At 44.3% G+C, this 18,973-nt stretch overlaps 1 protein-coding gene across 1 annotated transcript; it reads right to left on the bottom strand.

The window, feature by feature from the left end:
- Window positions 1-84: 84 nt before the first annotated feature.
- On the bottom strand, window positions 85-12,085 carry LOC106592547 (cathepsin D). Its single transcript, XM_045689712.1, has 9 exons — window positions 11,861-12,085; window positions 9,976-10,138; window positions 6,734-6,857; window positions 6,170-6,288; window positions 5,687-5,886; window positions 5,242-5,364; window positions 2,294-2,438; window positions 1,477-1,575; window positions 85-817 (listed from the first exon to the last, which is right to left on the bottom strand). Exons 1-9 carry the CDS (start codon window positions 11,920-11,922, stop codon window positions 656-658), a joined length of 1,197 nt encoding a protein of 398 aa, XP_045545668.1. The 5' UTR covers window positions 11,923-12,085; the 3' UTR covers window positions 85-655.
- Between the last annotated feature and the right edge of the window lie 6,888 nt (window positions 12,086-18,973).

The raw sequence follows: 18,973 nt of genomic DNA, 5'->3' as shown, positions 1-18,973 counted from the left end.
CTGAACTGAAACAGGAGTGGAGTACTCCTACTCTACAGCATCTATTAGAAAGGGAAATGACAGTGACATTAAAGAAAAGGGAACTTCACTTTTTACAATTATTTTATTGAATCCAATCATTTGAAGATACATCTTAAAGTCATTGACAAGAGGTCCATTGCCTCATAATATGCAAATTAAAATGTTACATTGTTCGGTTGCTTTAAAAATAAAACAAGTCCCTGATTTAACACATACAGCAGATCACTCAGATGGTAAAACTCAGTCTGTTCTGATAGTCATCTTTGACTCCCGATCCTGTACCTCATAACACCACGTTTTCTGTTTCACAGCAAATAACTCAGAAATGAATGCTTGTTTAGATCAGTGCATTTGAACTCTACACAAATCGAATTGCTAGTTTAAAGATTCCAGAAAAGCAACGGAAAGCTTGTGCAAGTTACAAGTAGTGTCTTTCCCCCACACTTTGATTTTGCCCGTCTAAAATCGTAAAATCTCGATCCACTTTAAATGTACCGCAAAACATTGTCCTAAAACCTTAACTACTTCCCAATTCTCCAAATCCATGACATGTAGTGTGCAGAACAAGTGTACACTTCAGGAGAAGGGTAGATGATGGATAGTGGAGAATGGTGACGTAGCCATCGTTGTAGTTCTACTTGGACTTAGCGAAGCCCACCCTGTTGTTGTCACGGTCAAACACAGTGTAGTATTGGCCAATGAATACATCTCCCAGGATCCACAGCGGCCCGGCGGGGGCGGGGATGTCCAGGCCCATGAAGCCACTCAGGCAGAAAGTCTTACCAGCCTGGCTCTCCTGGAGTGGGGGAAGGAATACAGAGATGCACAGTCAGGCGCAGAGCAGAAGGGGGAAGGAATACAGACACACACAGTCCCACATCATGTCCAGTAAGCACCAAACAGTTTCAAACAGAGGGGTAGTATGTATCTGAACTTGTTCATTGCTGAAATGCTCATTTTTGTTTTCTGTTGCACAATGTTTTGCTACGGTGTGCACTAATGAACAAGAACCTGATATGTAATGACCAAACAACAGAAATACTAACATCGTAGCCAACAGAGGGACGGTTTGTAAAGAAAGTTAGGCCATTATTACACAGTAATAATTGTTGAAATAACAATTACATTCTGAGACCAACATTCAAATGAATGTACGTTGTCTCCCATGGTTCTGAGAATAGCTTAGTGAACTAAACAATGCCCTGTTTGTGTGGTATAGTGACTGACTGAGCGGACACTGTAGCTATGGTTGTTAAATTAGACTCTACCACCCTCTGCTGGATATCTGCCGCTACTGGACATTTACTTGTAGAAAAAGAACGAACGAACGAACGAACGAACGAACGAACGAACGAACGAACGAACGAACGAACGAACGAACGAACGAACGAACGAACGAACGAACGAACGAACGAACGAACGAACGAGAGAGAGAGAGAGAGAGAGAGAGCTCACCTTGAGAACGTACTGCTCTGCAGTCAGACTGTAGGACTGTCCTCCCAGGTTGAATGTGATGTCAGGCATGGTGGGAATCTTATCACAGTTCACCATGTACTGAAACACAAGCAGAAACAGTCAGTGAAGGTGCTACTGTATTCAGGAAATAAAGTGGAGTATAGTTCTTCTAAGTAATAGGAGACGGGCCAGGTCAAGAGGGACTTCATTTAGCTGTAGTCGGGGCCCACAGTGATGAACTAGAGGAGGAGGAACGTAGCTGTAGTCGGGGCCCACAGTGATGAACTAGAGGAGGAGGAACGTAGCTGTAGTCGGGGCCCACAGTGTTGAACTAGAGGAGGAGGAACGTAGCTGTAGTCGGGGCCCACAGTGTTGAACTAGAGGAGGAGGAACGTAGCTGTAGTCGGGGCCCACAGTGTTGAACTAGAGGAGGAGGAACGTAGCTGTAGTCGGGGCCCACAGTGTTGAACTAGAGGAGGAGGAACGTAGCTGTAGTCGGGGCCCACAGTGTTGAACTAGAGGAGGAGGAACGTAGCTGTAGTCGGGGCCCACAGTGTTGAACTAGAGGAGGAGGAACGTAGCTGTAGTCGGGGCCCACAGTGTTGAACTAGAGGAGGAGGAACGTAGCTGTAGTCGGGGCCCACAGTGTTGAACTAGAGGAGGAGGAACGTAGCTGTAGTCGGGGCCCACAGTGTTGAACTAGAGGAGGAGGAACGTAGCTGTAGTCGGGGCCCACAGTGTTGAACTAGAGGAGGAACGTAGCTGTAGTCGGGGACCAGTGTTGAACTAGATGAGTGGGGTTGATCCTGTGTCTTACCTCTCCCTGGATGAGTGGGGTTGCTCCGATGGCCTTCTGCAGGGCCTTGACCTCGGCCGTGGGGCCGGTGATGAGGGACGTGCCGGTGTCCACGATGGCCTCACAGCCTCCCTTACACAGACTCAGCTGGCTCCCCACACCCATGCTGTACAAACACACAGGTTTAAAATCCAGCTCCCTTGGTGGTAGGAGGGCTGCATGGTTACACAAGATCTACTGTCCTCAGAGCAGTAAATGCCTTTTCACAGGCTTCTCTATTTAAACACCAACCCAATAACTCATCATTTGGGTTTACAGTTCCCTCCCTACAGTGAAAACAGCATTTATTGAATTAGTGCTCGTAGCCGACAAGACTGTAACTGTGCGTTCTGCAAAATTCAGTCAGAAGTTTACATGCACCTTAGCCAAATATATTTAAACTCCGTTTTTCACAATTCCTGACATTTAATCCTAGTAAAAATTCCCTGTTTTAGGTCAGTTAGGAAAACCACTTTATTTTAAGAATGTGAAATGTCAGAATAATAGTAGAGAATTATTTATTTCAGCTTTTATTTCTTTCATCACATTCCCAATGGGTCTGAAGTTTACATACACTCAATTAGTATTTGGTAGCATTGCCTTTAAAATGTTTCACTTATGTTAAACGTTTCAGGTAACCTTCCACAAGCTTCCCACAATAAGTTGGGTGAATTTTGGCCCATTCCTCCTGACAGAGCTGGTGTAACTGAGTCAGGTTTGTAGGCCTCCTTGCTCGCACACAATTTCTCAGTTCTGCCCACAAATTTTCATTAGGATTGAGGTCAGGGCTTTGTGATGGCCACTCCAATACCTTTGTTGTCCTTCAGACATTTTGCCACAACTTTGGAAGTATGCTTGGGGTCATTGTCTATTCGGAAGACCCATTTGCAACCAAGCGTTAACTTCCTGACTTATGTCTTGAGATGTTGCTTCAATATATCCACATATTTTCCTCCCTCATGATGCCATCTATTTTGTAAAGTGCACCAGATCATGTAGAGGAGGGTCCAGTACCGTCTCTCCTCTTCTCTGTGCCAGTAGATCATGTAGAGGAGGGTCCAGTACCGTCTCTCCTCTTCTCTGTGCCAGTAGATCATGTAGAGGAGGGTCCAGGATTAGTGGAGCCGGTTCCACCTGGAACAGCCCGTCCACCCAGGATTAGTGGAGCCGGTTCCACCTGGAACAGCCCGTCCACCCAGGATTAGTGGAGCCGGTTCCACCTGGAACAGCCCGTCCACCCAGGATTAGTGGAGCCGGTTCCACCTGGAACAGCCCGTCCACCCAGGATTAGTGGAGCCGGTTCCACCTGGAACAGCCCGTCCACCCAGGATTAGTGGAGCCGGTTCCACCTGGAACAGCCCGTCCACCCAGGATTAGTGGAGCCGGTTCCACCTGGAACAGCCCGTCCACCCAGGATTAGTGGAGCCGGTTCCACCTGGAACAGCCCGTCCACCCAGGATTAGTGGAGCCGGTTCCACCTGGAACAGCCCGTCCACCCAGGATTAGTGGAGCCGGTTCCACCTGGAACAGCCCGTCCACCCAGGATTAGTGGAGCTGGATGGGGATAATAAAAAATAAATAAAAAAGTTGGACAGTCACTTTTCCCTCCAGGACCTCAGGAACGGGGAAGAGTAAGTGGTCTTCCAGTCTGAAGGTACAGAGCCCAGTTGATAGGTGGTAACTAAGGGGGGGCGGGAGTTAGTGGTCTTCCAGTCTGAAGGTACAGAGCCCAGTTGATAGGTTGTAACTAAGGGGGGGGGGATGTACTTCCTGTCCATGCTTCAGCAAAGATGTTGTTCAGGACCTCAACCTCGTCTGTTTCCACACCATCAAATCGGTATCGTACCTCCAGGTGATTTTGATCAACCAGCTCTGTGATGATGTCCCACAACCCTTTTTGGATTCTTTTTTGGAGTGCTTGAATTTACATTTTGTCATCTAGTGGCTTCTTAGTCCCTCAGATGAGCCTTTGAACAGAGTTCCTTGCCTTTTTCAATTTTGTTTGTCATCATCAAATCAATCATGGAGTCTCCACAGGTCTTGTTTTTGTCAACCTGTTTTAGACCTGGGTGGGATTTGATGAGGGCCTTAGTAGGTAGATGATTGAAATCCCCACATAAGACAACACCTGCTTCGGGTGACTTCAACTTCAGAGTCGATGGTGTTAATGAGATCGTCAATGGCTTCCTGTTGCAGTTTCTTCTCATTAGCCGCTCCGGGTGCAACTATATCCAGACACAAACTCATCTCTTCAGGTCCGCCCGTCTCCTAACCTGGAGACTATAAACATACAGCCACCCTTTCACATTGAGACAGATTTCTGCCTCTATGTTTGGGGACTCATCTGGAATGTTCTCATGTATCCATGATTCCGTTACACAACCAATTTCTGTCCTGGATGATCTGAGCAGAAGTTCAAACTCATCCACTTTGTTTTGCAAAGATATAGAATTGCAGGTTAGGATATTTAGCAGACAGTGGGGAGATTTAGCATCTTATGCCTTCTTAATTGCAGTTAAGACTCGGTCCCTTGGCACTTCTACATGAGACTGAAACCAACAGTGCAAATCTTTGTTTATCTCGACCAGCCTTGGTTCCTCTTAGAAGGCTTCTAGCTCGCGGATGTTGTTTTCCAGAAGCTTCTGTTTGATGTGTGGAGTCAGAGGTGGCGGGTAACTTTCCTAACATTCCCAAGGGAATGAGGTGGGTATTCACAAAATGTTTGTGGCGTCCATATCACTTGCTCAAAAAGTCCTCAAAAAAGTTGTAAACTGAATAATTCTGACAGAACTGACCAGACATACTAGTATAGTGTCCACCAACAACAGATGGTTAATATAGAAGGAGATTGTTATGGTGGTGTTACAATACACTAACTAACACAAGCAGCAGCAGAAGTGGCAGCATATAGACAATGGAAGAGCACTCACCCGTCCATGTGGACCTGCCAGTAGGCCTGGCGGCTGACGTTGAGGTATTGGAAGTCTCCACTGTAGTACTTAGGGTCAGTTCCTCCCAGCAGGAGCTCACCGCCGGGCTCAGAGTCTGGGTTCCTGACACACACAGGACCAAACAGTCATTTTACTATTTTTATGTCTTTGCAGAGCAGAAACAAACTCAAACTTGTTGTGCTAGTTTCCTAGATACAAATTAAACCTGGTACTTGAGGCCTTTTGGTAGGCCGTTTCTTAACTGACTTGCCTAGTTAAATAAAGGTTAAATAAAAATAACCAGCTATTTCAATAGGCATGGGCTTTTTACTTCAGTACTAGGCTTAATCCGTGTCCAGGAAACCAGGCCTAAATCTCCGAACAGGACTATGGAGCCAAAAAAAATAAAAATGGTGAGGCACTCTTCTCTGTGAGGCACTCCTACCTGTTGAGGTAGAAGGAGAACACGTTCTGCTCTACTTTCTTCTGGCTCATGATGTTGTCAAATGGTGGGGCGACCCCGTCCACAGAGATACGGGGGTAGGCCATGCCCAGGATGCCATCAAACTTAGCAGCGATGAAGGCTACACCAGGCTGCTTGATGGCCTCACCGAACACCTGGTCCTCTATGGACAGTCCTCCAATCTACCAGAGAGATGAGCAGCACATTCATTTAAAAAAGGCTATAGACCATCAGGTCTCCAAACTGACACCTAACACAGAGAGATTGTATTTTTATATCATCAAATAAAATCCATTTCAGGCAGAAAAGTGGAAACACTGTTTAAAAATCATTACGGACACAAAAAAAACTGCCTTAAAAAGGGCATTGCTTTGGAGAATAGTACAATAGTGACAATGGATTTGAGTTATAGAGCACCTTTCTAGATGCTAGGCTATTTAACAAGTGTGTAACCTTGGAACCTACCGTGCATGTGTCTTGGCTGAGGTATCCAGACAGACTGCCAGACCCATACTGGATGGCGAAGGCCGTTCCATTCTTTACATACGTGCTGGACTTGGCACCGTTATACTTGTGGTGAAGCACTGACAGACAAAGAAGGGAAGTGTCACTTTAAAAAAATAAATAATAATAATTTCAACAACAAACAAAAAAATGGTCAAAAATGGCCAATATCAATGGTTATATAACCTAGAAGGAAAAGCACGTTGAAGCATTCAACTAATGGAGGAGGCATTTGGCAGAAAGAACAAAGAAACAATAAAACAGAAGATTCTTAGAAACAGATTAAACCTAGAAGTGGACTAAGAGGAACATACAGCTTGTTAATATTTATGCTGCTTATAAAAAATAAAAATAAATCAGTGTTCTGGAAGTGAGCAGGTCCTACTAGCTCCAGTCATGTGTGTACGAGTCAATGGCCCATTCCCAAAATGGAACCCTAGACCCCTATGGACTTGTGGAGGATCTGAGAGGACGTGACAACTGTATGAACACATATGGGATTGAGTCAGTGTAGTGTAGACTTACAGCAGGCGATGTCTGTGAAGGAGCAGTGGACAGAAGGAACCCACAAGTTGGAGGAGCCTGTATCAAACACCACAGTAAACGTCTGGGCGGGAGTCCCCAGGCCGATCTCACCATAGTACTGAGCCTGGAACACACACACACGGCTGCATGAAATAAAAACAACTAAAATAACTGTGGTTTCAAGGACCCAATCAATCATACTGCTCCCGGACTAGAAAGCAGGTAGTAGGATCTTTACATTAAAGTTTACTCCAAACTGGTGGAGGACGGAGGCCCAGTTTCTGCTGGTTCTTCATATACCTATTCCCTCAGAAGAACAAGCTCCACTATGCTTTGCTATTGTCACGTTGTAGGGATACAGTGAAGGCAATCCCTTCCAACAGGTTGAGCTGGCCTGAACACATCTGGCAAGATCTACCTAAACTTCTCTGTTCATGCACATCATGTGATTACTTCAGTTCATTCTACTTCCAAGACGGATAGAGAAGTTGGCTCTGCCAGTGTCAGAAACGGTCTGTCTGAAGTAAAACAGGTCAGAGTGATCTCTTCTCCTAGTCACGCTGTTGAACATACAAGTCAGTTAACCTTCTGTTCAAGAGCAAATAATAATTACACAGTTTAAACGATGAGTCAACTTCCCTCTTTCTAGGACTCCAATCTAGCACTTTATATCTTCGGTCAATCCAATAGGTCTCAGTGATTTCTCTTCTCCTAGTCACGTTCTAACAGTCAGCTAACCTTCTGTTGCAAGCAGAGAATGAACGATTACTCAACATATTTCAATACGTGACTCAACTTCCTTTTTCTAGGACTCATAGGAAATGAACCTCTTCAGTCAATTCAATCTCTTGAGACTGCTTGACCACTTCATTGTGATTAGATTAGCAGTCTTAGTGTGTGCGTATCAAATGGCCCAACTTCCTATAATAGTGCACTACTTTTGACCAGAGCCTTGTGGGGAATAGGGAGCCATTTTTGGACACAACCTTTCTCTTATTAACGCGCTGACTTTTGAAGGGACAATGGGTTAATTCATTTACTGTGGTTGTATTTTGGTTGGTTGATATCTAAGTGGTTTGATGTGAAAGTTCAATTACTCTGCAAGTTGTTATGAAGTGGCTGAAACCATTCCATGTTTAAAACTGTATTCATTCACAGTTCCAACTTTTCAAGCTTCATAGGAGGAATTGCATTCAATTTTACATGGTAGATGTGTGTGTGTAACCTTGTACCTACCGTTGGATTAATCTACATATCGCAACTCATCTTCTGTGAGAGTCTAGGAAACAGTGGAAACCACAACCATTTCCTGTGTTTGCGCATCCCTCAGCTCGGTGGAAGGAACTATCAGAGTCCCGGACAAAACACTCAGAAACCAGAACGATTACTGTACTGTGTAGGCTGCTCAGAATGTTTATCCAATGCTGGGGAACTGATATCATGAACACACTCATTCGCCAATTTGTTAGGTACACCACTCCATTCACAAAAATGGTTCACTCCTACAGACAGTGAGTCAAGTGGCCAGGGCTCGCAATATAAAGCAGGCAGACCGGCATCGAGGCCTTCAGTTACTGTTCGATTGAACGTTAGAAATGGGCAGAATGAGAGGCCTAAGTGACTGAGCATGGTATGAGTCAGTGCCAAGCACGCCGATTCCAGTATCTCAGAAACAGCTGGCCTCCTGGGCTTTTTATGCACAACAGTGTCTAGGGCAGGGCTAACCAACCCTGTTCATGGAGTGCCACTGGTACTGCAACTAGGCACCACACCTGACCAACTGAGAAAATCGATTAGTTCAAAGATTGAATTTAGTCAACACACCTGGTCTTCCAGGTCTGTTAAATCAAAAACATGCGGCATTCCAGGACAAGGGTTGCCTAGCCTGGGTCTAGGGTATACCGAGAATGGTGCGACAAACAAAAAACATCCAGTCAGCGGCAGTCCTGTGGGCGAAAACAGCTCGTTGATGAGAGGTGGAAGGAGAATGACAAATCGTGCAAGTTAACAGGCATGCCACAAACAGACAAATAATGGCGCAGTACAATAGCGGCGTGCAGAACGGCATCTCAGAATGCACAACTCCTCAGTCTTCCTCACAAATGGGCCATTGCAGCATACGACCACACCGGGTTCCTCTCCTATCAGCTAAAAACAAGAAGAAGTGGCTCCAGTGGGAACGCATGAACCAACACTGGACAATTGAGGAGAGGAAAAGCAACACTTGATGGCAGTCAGGATTTGGTGTAAGTAGCATGAGTCCATGACCCCATCTTGCCTGGTGTCAACAGTACAGGCTGGTGGCGTAATGGTGTGGGGAATGTTTTCATGGCACACGTTAGGTCCCTTGATACCAATTGAGCAACATTCTATGCCCCGAAGAATTTGAGCTGTTCTGGATGCAAGGGTGGGGGGGGGGGGGGGTCTGACCCAGTACTAGATGTTGACCGTAAAATAAATAAATAAATAAAATAAATAAATAAAATAAACAAAAAAAACTGGCCCTTGAGTGTACAAGGCCCTCTTTTCTGGGGTTTAGATTAAACTACATAAAACGACACAGCCTAGTGGATTTACCGAGGATAAACCGTACATTATGTCTACAAATTGTCAGCTGATCAGGCTCAGGGAGCTTAGAAGATCAGGCCTTCCTTGCTCTCAGTCACCGGTCATATGACCAACTATTCCTAGTTCCTGTTCGGTCACACAGAGAAAACGATCCCGTCACTAGACCCAACACTGATGGGAAGCTGAGTTACCCGTCATATGACAAACGTTCTTGTTCCGTCACACTTAGAAACTAACAAATCTGATTACCCAACTTTAATGGGAAATGTGAAATCAGAAGGGATCTTCCATCTTCCCTTCAGGACAGGGAGGGGGAGTGGGCTTCGCCTTGTAACGTTCCTAATTCAGCTAGCTAGGAAGACTAGCCGGAAAGGCCGGACTGGCGACAAGAGATTCTTTGTTGGATTTCTCCTGGCCTACCTGCCTGGCTTTTAGCTTTTGCTACAGTACATTAGGGAAGTCAGGGGTGAACACTCCATTGGCACAGGTCACCTACATCCCAAATGGCACCCTACTTCCTATTAAAGTGCACTACTTTTGACCAGGGCCCATAGCAAGGCTCTAATCAAAAGTAGTGCACTACGTAGGGAATAGGGCACCATTTGGGACGCATACCAAGGGTAACTACTCCACTCCCAGGTCCCTGGTTAGTAGTGACTAGAGGATCTTCTTACATCCATAAAGTTCTTCAGGGTTTCTGGAGTGGGTCCATTGCTGGAGGAGGGGAAGCCCAGGTTGTTGTACTTAGTGTGTTCCTTCCCGGCCAAAAGCTCTTCTGCTGCCCTCCCCGAGTCAGTCAGGGTACGCCTGATGGAACGGAACTTCCTCAACGGAATTCTGTAAGAGAGAGAGTAGGAGAGAAAGGGGAAGAGAGAGATACAGGGGGAGGGAAAGAGAGGGAGACATAGCGAGAGAGAATCTATTAGAGAACTCCTTTGAAGTGGTTAGTCAGCCCTGAACAGTTGGTAGGTCAAGCAGAATCTCAGCAGGCCTACTGGTCAGCACTGTCTACTCAACCTAGTTCCTGCTGGGAAACAACTTCTGAATAGTTACTGGTCTCCTAATATCAGACAGACACAGTGAAGAACACTGCTGCCAACATACTTTGCTAGCTAGAACAAGTGCTGCATGTGGCAACCTAGCTATGTGTAATATCTGTTTTACAAGGACATTGACGAATGGGAAACATAAACAATATAACAATCAATGGGGCATACACTAATCAAAGATAACATGACAAGATTACATAGGAAGTTCCCAGTTCAATTGATGAAGCAGATGGTACTGTTATCAGACAGGTTAAGGTCAGTTTATACTTGGTCTAACGACATGTCTGTAGACACTTATAATGCGACATGTGTCACTGGTCTGAACGACATTTAAAGTTAACTGCAGCTGTCGCAACGTCCGTTGTCGTGGTTACCGGTCAGCCACAGCAACCAGACCAAATCTTACTGTGACAAATTGGTGCAGGAGTTAATAAACAATTCTCCGATAGAATGACCTACTTTTATTTCGTCAGATTATTTTCTGTAAATTTACCACTACCTTGTAAATAATGTTGTGGGTTTAGTTTCCTGTAATAATGAATAAAAAGTAGCTAAAGTTAAGACGTCAGCTATACTATGACCTTTAACGTTATTTGAACTAACTAGCCAGCTAGCTAACTAGCAACGAACCAAAACATTGTTAAGAAAATAGCTTTTAGTTGCCTGGCTTGCCATTAATTAACTTTTGAACGGATGGGTTTATTTTTGTTAAAATAGATAAAGTGTACAATTTGGAGCACCGGGCTGCTGTGCTGATTTAATGCACACATACGACACGTTTGATTTCGGACGACAAAAGAATGTTCATGATCTCGCTACGACAGTTGTGTTACTACATGACACAGGTCAGACGGTCTGTAAACCAGCCTTAATCTAATTTACTACTACATGACACAGGTCAGACGGTCTGTAAACCAGGCTTACGCTAATTTACTACTACATGACACAGGTCAGACGGTCTGTAAACCAGGCTTACGCTAATTTACTACTACATGACACAGGTCAGACGGTCTGTAAACCAGGCTTACGCTAATTTACTACTACATGACACAGGTCAGACGGTCTGTAAACCAGGCTTACGCTAATTTACTACTACATGACACAGGTCAGACGGTCTGTAAACCAGGCTTACGCTAATTTACTACTACATGACACAGGTCAGACGGTCTGTAAACCAGCCTTAAATCGCGTTTGGGATCTTGACTTTCGCGGATTTTTATTTTGACATTGTCACAACATGTTTGCCTGGGCGAGAAACTTAGTACTAGCTAATGAAAAAACAAACACCTTTCTCTAATGCGACTTGAGAACATTTAGTTAACGTCACTTTGTAGCCCCAGGGCGTCTTCACTATTCATTCAGCAAAGTAAATATTCACAAACCTAGCTAGGCCTATCTATTTTGTCATACTGGCTAGCTATTTTAATAAGGACGTAACGTTAGCTCAAATGTGTGAAGATCATTGCTTTTCTAGCTGAGAAGCTAGCTTGGCTAATATGACTTTACTTACCGGACGAGTGAATCAGATGCCAAAGCAAGTGCCGCGAAAAGACACAGGTACAAAACCTTCATTTTACAGCTGCAGAATAACTTTAGCTACAACCTGATCCGCCAGCACAATGACTGGACAATTTGACTTGAGATAACAACAACAGATCTTTATCACCTGACTGTGTCGACGTTGAGTCAAAATCATGTGATGATGGGTGCGTTCCAGGAGTTAAGGCAGCTGCGCGTGCGCATTGCCAATGGGTGCGTTCCAGATACACACATTTGGCGCAGACCTGCGCTGAATGTCTTAGATTTACAATGTCTGCAAAAGCGCTTACGGTCTCCAAATTTGTATTTCTTGAACGCACCCAATCCGTGCCGGCATGCTGTCAGAGATGTATGTCTATCAAATTGTGGGAATAAAGATTTTAGTAACCTGCCCAGGGACTTACAGTTGAAAATTAGACAGCTGACTAAAACAAGCACTTTTACTGAAATGTTGACCAGTGGAGGCTGCTGTGGCGAGGACAGCTCATAATAATGTCTAGAACTGAGCGAATGTAATTCCACTGATTCAGCTCCAGCCATTACCGCCAACCTCCTGTGATGTGCTCTGTTCCTGTAAAAAATAATCTCAATAAAGTAAAGTGTAAACCAAGACACAATGTATTGTCAATGCAGACCAGAATTTGACATAAATATATTTGATATTTGACACTGTTTGCAGACAATAAAATTGTCTTGATGGCTTTGTACTGCATAGGCTACAAGTCATTTATATTGTGGGACAGGATAGGATATATCAAGATAGGATATATCAGGATAGGATAGGATAGGATATATCAGGATAGGATAGGATAGGATACATCAGGGTAGGATAGGATATATCAGGTTAGGATAGGATATATCAGGATAGGATATATCAGGATAGGATAAGATATATCAGGATAGGATAGGATATATCAGGGTAGGATAGGATATATCAGGATAGGATAGGATATATCAGGATAGGATAGGATAGATACTGCTCAAAAAAATAAAGGGAACACTAAAATAACACATCCTAGATCTGAATGAATAAAATAATCTTATTAAATACTTTTTTCTTTACATAGTTGAATGTGCTGACAACAAAATCACACAAAAATAATCAATGGAAATCCAATTTATCAACCAATGGAGGTCTGGATTTGGAGTCACACTCAAAATTAAAGTGGAAAACCACACTACAGGCTGATCCAACTTTGATGTAATGTCCTTAAAACAAGTCAAAATGAGGCTCAGTAGTGTGTGTGGCCTCCACGTGCCTGTATGACCTCCCTACAACGCCTGGGCATGCTCCTGATGAGGTGGTGGATGGTCTCCTGAGGGATCTCCTCCCAGACCTGGACTAAAGCATCCGCCAACTCCTGGACAGTCTGTGGTGCAACGTGGCGTTGGTGGATGGAGCGAGACATGATGTCCCAGATGTGCTCAATTGGATTCAGGTCTGGGGAACGGGCGGGCCAGTCCATAGCATCAATGCCTTCCTCTTGCAGGAACTGCTGACACACTCCAGCCACATGAGGTCTAGCATTGTCTTGCATTAGGAGGAACCCAGGGCCAACCGCACCAGCATATGGTCTCACAAGGGGTCTGAGGATCTCATCTCGGTACCTAATGGCAGTCAGGCTACCTCTGGCGAGCACATGGAGGGTTGTGCGTCCCCCAAAGAAATGCCACCCCACACCATGACTGACCCACCGCCAAGCCGGTCATGCTGGAGGATGTTGCAGGTAGCAGAACGTTCTCCACGGCGTCTCCAGACTCTGTCACGTCTGTCACATGTGCTCAGTGTGAACCTGCTTCATCTGTGAAGAGCACAGGGCGCCAGTGGCGAATTTGCCAATCTTGGTGTTCTCTGGCAAATGCCAAACGTCCTGCACAGTGTTGTGCTGTAAGCACAACCCCCACCTGTGGACGTCGGGCCCTCATACCACCCTCATGGAGTCTCTTTTTGACCGTTTGAGCAGACACATGCACATTTGTGGCCTGCTGGAGGTCATTTTGCAGGGCTCTGGCAGTGCTCCTCCTGCTCCTCCTTGCACAAAGGCGGAGGTAGCGGTCCTGCTGTTGGGTTGTTGCCCTCCTACGGCCTCCTCCACATCTCCTGATGTACTGGCCTGTCTCCTGGTAGCGCCTCCATACTCTGGACACTACGCTGACAGACACAGCAAACTTTCTTGCCACAACTCGCATTGATGTGCCATCCTGGATGAGCTGCACTACCTGAGCCACTTGTGTGGGTTGTAGACTCATTCTCATGCTACCACTAGAGTGAAAGCACCGCCAGCATTCAAAAGTGACCAAAACATCAGCCAGGAAGCATAGGAACTGAGAAGTGGTCTGTGGTCCCCACCTGCAGAACCACTCCTTTATTGGGGGTGTCTTGCTAATTGCCTATAATTTCCACCTGTTGTCTATTCCATTTGCACAACAGCATGTGAAATTTATTGTCAATCAGTGTTGCTTCCTAAGTGGACAGTTTGATTTCACAGAAGTTTGACTGACTTGGAGTTACATTGTGTTGTTTAAGTGTTCCCTTTATTTTTTTGAGCAGTGTATAAGGATAGGATAGAATATATCAGGATAAGAACCATAGTGTTGATCTGTGTTTCCCCTGGGCCTCTAATGTGAAATGGTATAAAAACTCACCCCTTACACCTGTTCAGATGAGAGCTTTTCTTTTAGTTCCTGATGTGCTGCGTTGTGCTCAGGGGCGAAAATCTGATATCAACTTTGGAGGGGACAATTACATTACATTTTCTCAAGAGCAATTCCTGAGGGGGACACCAAAAGTAGTGCTGTAACACATAGCCTACGTTTAATATGGTAAATGTATATTGAGGAACCAAAGAAATAAGGTGTTTGCCGTACTCTTAACTACCGGTACCCAAAACGACACAACTAATCACAACAGAAATACCATTGCCTTTAACAAATCTTAGTTCAGTCACCAGTTTAAGTTGAGAGTGGGGGTATCCATGGCATTTTCCAATTATGTTCCTATTTTACAAGTAAAAAAAAATTGAGAACCTTTCATAATGTTGCCAAACAAAGACTCAACAAACTTACCTGAGACTCCCTGTCTCTGCCAGTCTGTCCCTGCATATCTGTCCCCAACTCTGCTGTCTGTGTGCCATCTGTTGCCTGCTCTGCCTAATGACATCATTGTGAAACATTTCCATTAGAATTTCATTTCTTTCTTATGAACATTTTATCAACTAGTCTTTGAGATATTAGGCTACTAGGGTTCTTACTTTGCGTTTTGGTGTACTGAAAAATACTCTGATGTCCGTCTTTTTTTTCTGCCATTTTTCTGCCATTTTTCTACCTGGTTGGCTACACACACACAGTATGTAGGTTATTTACAGTAGGAGATGGGCTTCTATCATCTTATCTTCTATCATTCTATATGGGCTTCGATCTAAAAGGTAGCTAGCAAATGTGAAACGGATTGTAGTGACAAGAGTTGACAGCTGTATGAGTTCACCATTTACACAACATATGCTGCAACCTTTTGTAATTTTAATCGTTTGTTTCATATTGGCTGGCTTCTAACAATAGCTGAATTTGCAAAGCTAGCGAGCACCAATTCAGTGGTGTTTGCTATAATCTTTGCTACCCGGGTTAAATAAAGGTGAAATAAAATATATAAATAAAAGTTCCCTTGCGACACTTCCCTAAAAAAAGCCTTTATTTCACTCTGACTTTGCAAATATTTAGAGAAGAAGGCAAGTATGCCTTTTATGCAATGACGCCTATATACTGATAGTTACTCGTGACAGACAGCTGAGATTTTGTCATGGGTGATGAGATTATATGCTGACCAATGTAGTCCCTATATGCTGACCAATGAAGTTCATATTTGAAGACCAATCAAGTCTATAGTGTGTTAGACTTGTGATACTGCTGATTTACTGATGTGAATGAGTTACATGGGTTAACGGTTGCTGTACGTAGACATGTTCCTGCTCTCCTATCTATTATAGGATGTTGTTTACTATTCAGAGAGAAAATTAATGAATAGACCTTTGACAGCTGGATGGATGCTTGATTGAACTCCTAAAAGGAATGGGTAGGTTTTTTAAGAAATGTGGTGGACATGCCACCAAGCTTATCAGAGTACAATGTGGAGCTACCACCGTATTGAGTAGGCTACTTTTTAAAAATGATTTCAGATTACATGAAGTGCTGAGAGGTTGTTACTGGACAAGAGGATCATACCATTGATCAAGGTGCTGTTCTCTCTTCTGGCAGCAGTCGGCACTATAGAGCTCCTGTCTTCTGGCAGCAGTCGGCACTATAGAGCTCCTGTCTTCTGCCAGCAGTCAGCACTACAGGGCTCCTGTCTTCTGCCAGCAGACAGCACTATAGAGCACCTGTCTTCTGGCAGCAGATCAGAGACCACTGGACACAGAGCAGTGATGAGGAGCCCAGTGAAGCTGCTCTTCCTCTGAATGATGTCCCAGTACTCAGTCAGTGTGGAGTGGAGCTGCTCTTCCTCTGCATGGTCCCAGTACTCAGTCAGTGTGGAGTGGAGCTGCTCTTCCTCTGAATGATGTCCCAGTACTCAGTCGGTGTGGAGTGGAGCTGCTCTTCCTCTGCATGGTCCCAGTACTCAGTCAGTGTGGAGTGGAGCTGCTCTTCCTCTGAATGATGTCCCAGTACTCAGTCGGTGTGGAGTGGAGCTGCTCTTCCTCTGCATGATGTCCCAGTACTCAGTCAGTGTGGAGTGGAGCTGCTCTTCCTCTGCATGCTGTCCCAGTACTCAGTCGGTGTGGAGTGGAGCTGCTCTTGCTCTGCATGATGTCCCAGTACTCAGTCAGTGTGGAGTGGAGCTGCTCTTCCTCTGCATGATGTCCCAGTACTCAGTCAGTGTGGAGTGGAGCTGAGCCTGCTGCTGCTCTTATGACCACCATATACCTTATACTGTCCCCAGCCCACCAATCAGAGTGGATTCCTTAACTCACCTGTTCACCCAACTCACCAATTAGAACTCTTCCTTAGCTGGCAACACACTGGCAATCAATTAGATAGCTTTTATGTTGTTGTACACAAATGAACCAAATAGATCTTCCTTAAAAACACATTAAAAAAACACACACTGCTCTTTCCCAACCTGGAATACAGCAGTAAAATAAGGCCTATATCTATGAAGTAAATTGTTGCCCCTAGACACATGGACAATCTATCACAGTTCAATGGTCCAAAATAAACTTTATCCAAAATGTGGTCCAAAATAAATTGTATCCAAAATGTTGATGGATATCTCTCCACAGTGGATCTGTACTGGGCTCAGTGCTGCTGTGTTGATGTTGAAGATACTGTCTGTAATTAAAGGAAGAAGTCCAAGATTAAAAACCAAAAACTACATTTTAAGTGAGAATAGGTCTTGGTCTGAAGCCGAAAAAGAAAGGAAATTCCCATGAGCACCACAATGCCTATTCCACCCATGCTCTACTAAGGTTTTCCAGCACACAGCTTTGACCTACTACAGTAGCTATGTTGGTATTGTACTTCAAACTATGTGCAGGCAGGTTGCTTAGGATTCAAACCTTCTCAAACAGCCTAATTAATGGAAACCTTGGTTGAGCATAGGTGGAATAGGCATTTTGTCCTCATGTGAATTTCCTTTATTTTTCGGCTTCAGACCAATGCCTATGTAACCGATGTGAAATGGCTAGTTAGTTAGCGGTGGTGCGCGCTAATAGCGTTTCAATCAGTGACGTCACTCGCTCTGAGACTTGAAGTAGGGTTTGTCTGTTGACAGTTGGTCTTGTTTATCAAGTCAACCAGCGTTTTGTCTCTGCTCCTGCTTTTCCCCAGTCTCTCTTTTTCTCACTCTCCTGGTTTTGACCCTTGCCTGTCCTGCCCCTGACCCTGACCCTGCCTGCTGTCCTGTACCTTCGCCCCTACTCTGGATTACCAACGTTTGCCTGACCTTGACCCTGAGCCTGCCTGCCGTCCTGTACCTTTGCCCCACCACTCTGGATTATCGACCCCTGCCTGCCTTGACCTGTCGTTTGCCTGCCCCTGTTGCTATAATAAACATTGTTACTTCAACACAATCTGCATTTGGGTCTTACCTTCAAACCTGATACATAATGTAGTTGTCAGTATTTATTTAATATTAACAGCTGATTTTCCATAGAGAAGCGAGAAACCAATTTAAGCCAATACGGAATAAACTGGAAAAATGGTTCCTTATCTATGTTAAGAGCACTTCTTTTGGCTCAAATCCCGTTAATGGGATCGATTTGACAACAGCCAGTGAAATTGCAGGGCGCCAAATTCAAACAACAGAAATCTCATAATTAAAATTCCTCAAACATACAAGTATTATACACCATTTTAAAGATAAACTTCTTGTTAATCCAACCACAGTGTCCGATTTCAAAAAGGCTTTACAGCGAAAGCATACCTTGCGATTATGTTAGGTCAGCGCCTAGTCACAAAAAAACACAGCCATTTTCCAGCCAAAGAGAGGAGTCACAAAAAGCAGAAATAGAGATAGAATTAATCACTAACCTTTGATGATCTTCATCAGATGGCACTCATAGGACTTCATGTTACACAATACATGTATGTTTTGTTCGATAAAGTTCATATTTATATCCAAAAATCTCAGTTTACATTGGCGCGTTATGTTCAGTAATGTTTTGCCTCTAAAAAACATCCGGTGAATTTGCAGAGAGCCACATCAATTTACAGAAATACTCATCATAAACTGTTCTATAAGATACAAGTGTTATACATAGGATTAGAGATAAACTTCTCCTTAATGCAACCGCTATGTCAGATTTCAAAAAAGCTTTACGATGAAAGCACACCATGTGATAATCTGAGTACAGCGCTCAGCCACCAAAACAAGCCATACAGATACCCGCCATGTTGTGGTGTCAACAAAAGTCAGAAATAGCGTTAGAAATATTCACTTACCTTTGATGATCTTCATCGGAATGCACTCCCAGGATTCCCAGTTCCACAATAAATGTTTGTTTTGTTCGATAAAGTCCATATTTATGTCCGAATACCTCCTTTTTGTTCGCGCATTTAGTTCACTAATCCAAATGCACAAGGCGCGAGCACA

The sequence above is a fragment of the Salmo salar genome, chromosome ssa11 (genome assembly GCF_905237065.1).
Source record: "Salmo salar chromosome ssa11, Ssal_v3.1, whole genome shotgun sequence".
Classification (NCBI taxonomy): Eukaryota; Metazoa; Chordata; class Actinopteri; order Salmoniformes; family Salmonidae; genus Salmo; species Salmo salar.
Note: the sequence above shows the minus strand (reverse complement) of the source record. Positions and strands in the feature narration are given on the sequence as shown.

What these genes read in the sequence shown, in the direction of transcription:
- LOC106592547 (XM_045689712.1), bottom strand. Translation starts at nt 11,922, where the DNA reads ATGAAGGTTTTGTACCTGTGTCTTTTCGCGGCACTTGCTTTGGCATCT. An exon ending in CCCTGAAGAACTTTATGGAT is followed by an intron (nt 6,858 to 9,975) that starts GTAAGAAGATCC and finishes TGTGTGTTCCAG; the next exon opens with GCTCAGTACTATGGTGAGAT. An exon ending in TTCTCCTTCTACCTCAACAG is followed by an intron (nt 5,365 to 5,686) that starts GTAGGAGTGCCT and finishes TGTGTGTGTCAG; the next exon opens with GAACCCAGACTCTGAGCCCG.